The sequence below is a fragment of the Coccinella septempunctata genome, chromosome 9, assembly GCF_907165205.1.
Source record: "Coccinella septempunctata chromosome 9, icCocSept1.1, whole genome shotgun sequence".
Classification (NCBI taxonomy): domain Eukaryota; kingdom Metazoa; phylum Arthropoda; class Insecta; order Coleoptera; family Coccinellidae; genus Coccinella; species Coccinella septempunctata.
Window position 1 is genome coordinate 8,146,181 of NC_058197.1, and position 1,775 is coordinate 8,147,955.

Here is a 1,775-nt window from a genome sequence, read left to right on the forward strand (position 1 = left end):
TAGCTCACGGTTTGTTGTCATTGCCATGCATTTATATATTAAAATGTTTGGTTTATGCCAAGGAAAATATTGATAAATGGTCCAAATTATCCGATAACCATAAATATCAGACAAGAAATCAGGACATCCTGCTTGTGCCGAAGCATAGGACACGAAGGTTTGAGAACTCTCCCTCCTATCAGTGTATTAAAATGTATAACTGTTTACCAAAAACTATAAAGTCCCTTAATTATGTACATTTCAAAAAAAAAATTAAAAATATATTGTTAAGTAAATGTTATTATTCTGTAAATGAATTTTATCAAGATTGCCCCCATATTGTTAATGAGGGCTAAATTGTTATGTATAATGACTTGTCTCATACACCGTGGTGTCTTAGGGGATTAATAAACTATTATTATTATTATTATTATTATTATTATAGGTTCTTTGAACACATACATGGTTTCTCACGAACATCTTTTTTTCTGACCATGTGCATTTCCAGAAGTCTTCAAATATTTTTCTTCTTTCAGTTTCGGTAATTTTAGAGCACATTAGGGCGGATTTTCCATTCTGACTCAACTTACAGTTGCAACTCCCCTTCATTGATCTAGGTTCTTTCATTAAGTCGTATCTCCATTTTCCATTCTCCTTTTTCTTTCCTTTATAGGATTTTCCTTTTTCTCTATTCGAACTGTTTTTATTTTTATCCCAGGTGTTCTTATCTACTTCGTGTTTTGAAGACCGTTTTTTTATACATATATCCTGAGTTTCATTCTCATTTGTTATATCACTCAGTATATTCGGAATATTTTCAGGCGATTCAGAACTATCAGAATCTTCCGAATTAAGCTAAAAATCCGAATCATTGCTGCTTTCTCTTGAATTAACTGTACTTTCATAACATGCTTCTTCATTTCTGACTTCGAATGTATTGCTATCTTCATCGTTAGTCTCCATGTTTCCATCACGAGCATTCCTATTATCGAGTTCATTAAAAATTGGAGGTTCTTTGGAGATGGCAGATGTAGAGGGATGGACAGTTGTTTCAGAGAGTAGTTCTTGAAAGTCGGTCTCCAAATATCCTTGAATAATGTGAAACGTTTCAAAAACTTACACACACAACAGTAGCAAAATTTACCTTCCCCCTCTGCAAATATTATTTCAGCCTCTTGTATAACTGTAGCTGGATCATCACTTTCATTATCCATACATTCTTGGATACTATTTTCGGCATTCCTCAATGCCTCAAATATTTTATCCACCCGGCGAGGCATAATTATTCTGTAAAAGAAATGTATATGGAAAAGTGCGTATCTCCCAATCTCTGCATGTGTACTGAACTGTATATTGGAATACCGCGTATCTCCAATACTCATGGAAATAATTGATTTGAACATAATAGAAGAATAATTCTTTCATGAATATGATATTTCGGAACACTAAATATATTACCTACTTACGTACTAACAATATTTATAAAACAGGAATCACTCAAAATACCTCAACTATTCATACAAATCCGTTAGCACATGTGCGATGTATGCAACAACAAGTGGATATCTGGATATACGCACTTTGCTGTTGCAGAATTACGAGGTTATCTGATTCGCGGATACTGAATGAAGCAGTGGGATTTCGGAGATAGAAACTATTCCAGCACATGCGCTCTCTTCATATCAATCAAATGATATAAAAATCTTATTTTAACCCAAATGTGGAGTTACGCAGTTTGCGAACTAGGCCGACGCATAGATGTAATTAGTCTATGCTACAAAGTCACTCTAGATTAT

The 1,775-nt window shown here is 33.9% G+C and overlaps 1 protein-coding gene across 1 annotated transcript; it reads right to left on the bottom strand.

Moving 5' to 3' along the window:
- Positions 1 to 449: 449 nt before the first annotated feature.
- On the bottom strand, positions 450 to 1,323 carry LOC123320810. The gene is made up of 2 exons (XM_044908242.1): positions 1,124 to 1,323; positions 450 to 1,067 (listed from the first exon to the last, which is right to left on the bottom strand). Exons 1-2 carry the CDS (start codon positions 1,257 to 1,259, stop codon positions 835 to 837), a joined length of 369 nt encoding a protein of 122 aa, XP_044764177.1. The 5' UTR covers positions 1,260 to 1,323; the 3' UTR covers positions 450 to 834.
- Positions 1,324 to 1,775: the final 452 nt, after the last annotated feature.

Bases quoted from the DNA above. Each gene is read 5' to 3' on its own strand.
- LOC123320810 (XM_044908242.1), bottom strand. From the start codon at position 1,259: ATGCCTCGCCGGGTGGATAAAATATTTGAGGCATTGAGGAATGCCGAA. The intron at 1,068-1,123 runs GTAAATTTTGCT...ACATTATTCAAG, and splicing joins AATATTTGCAGAGGGGGAAG to GATATTTGGAGACCGACTTT.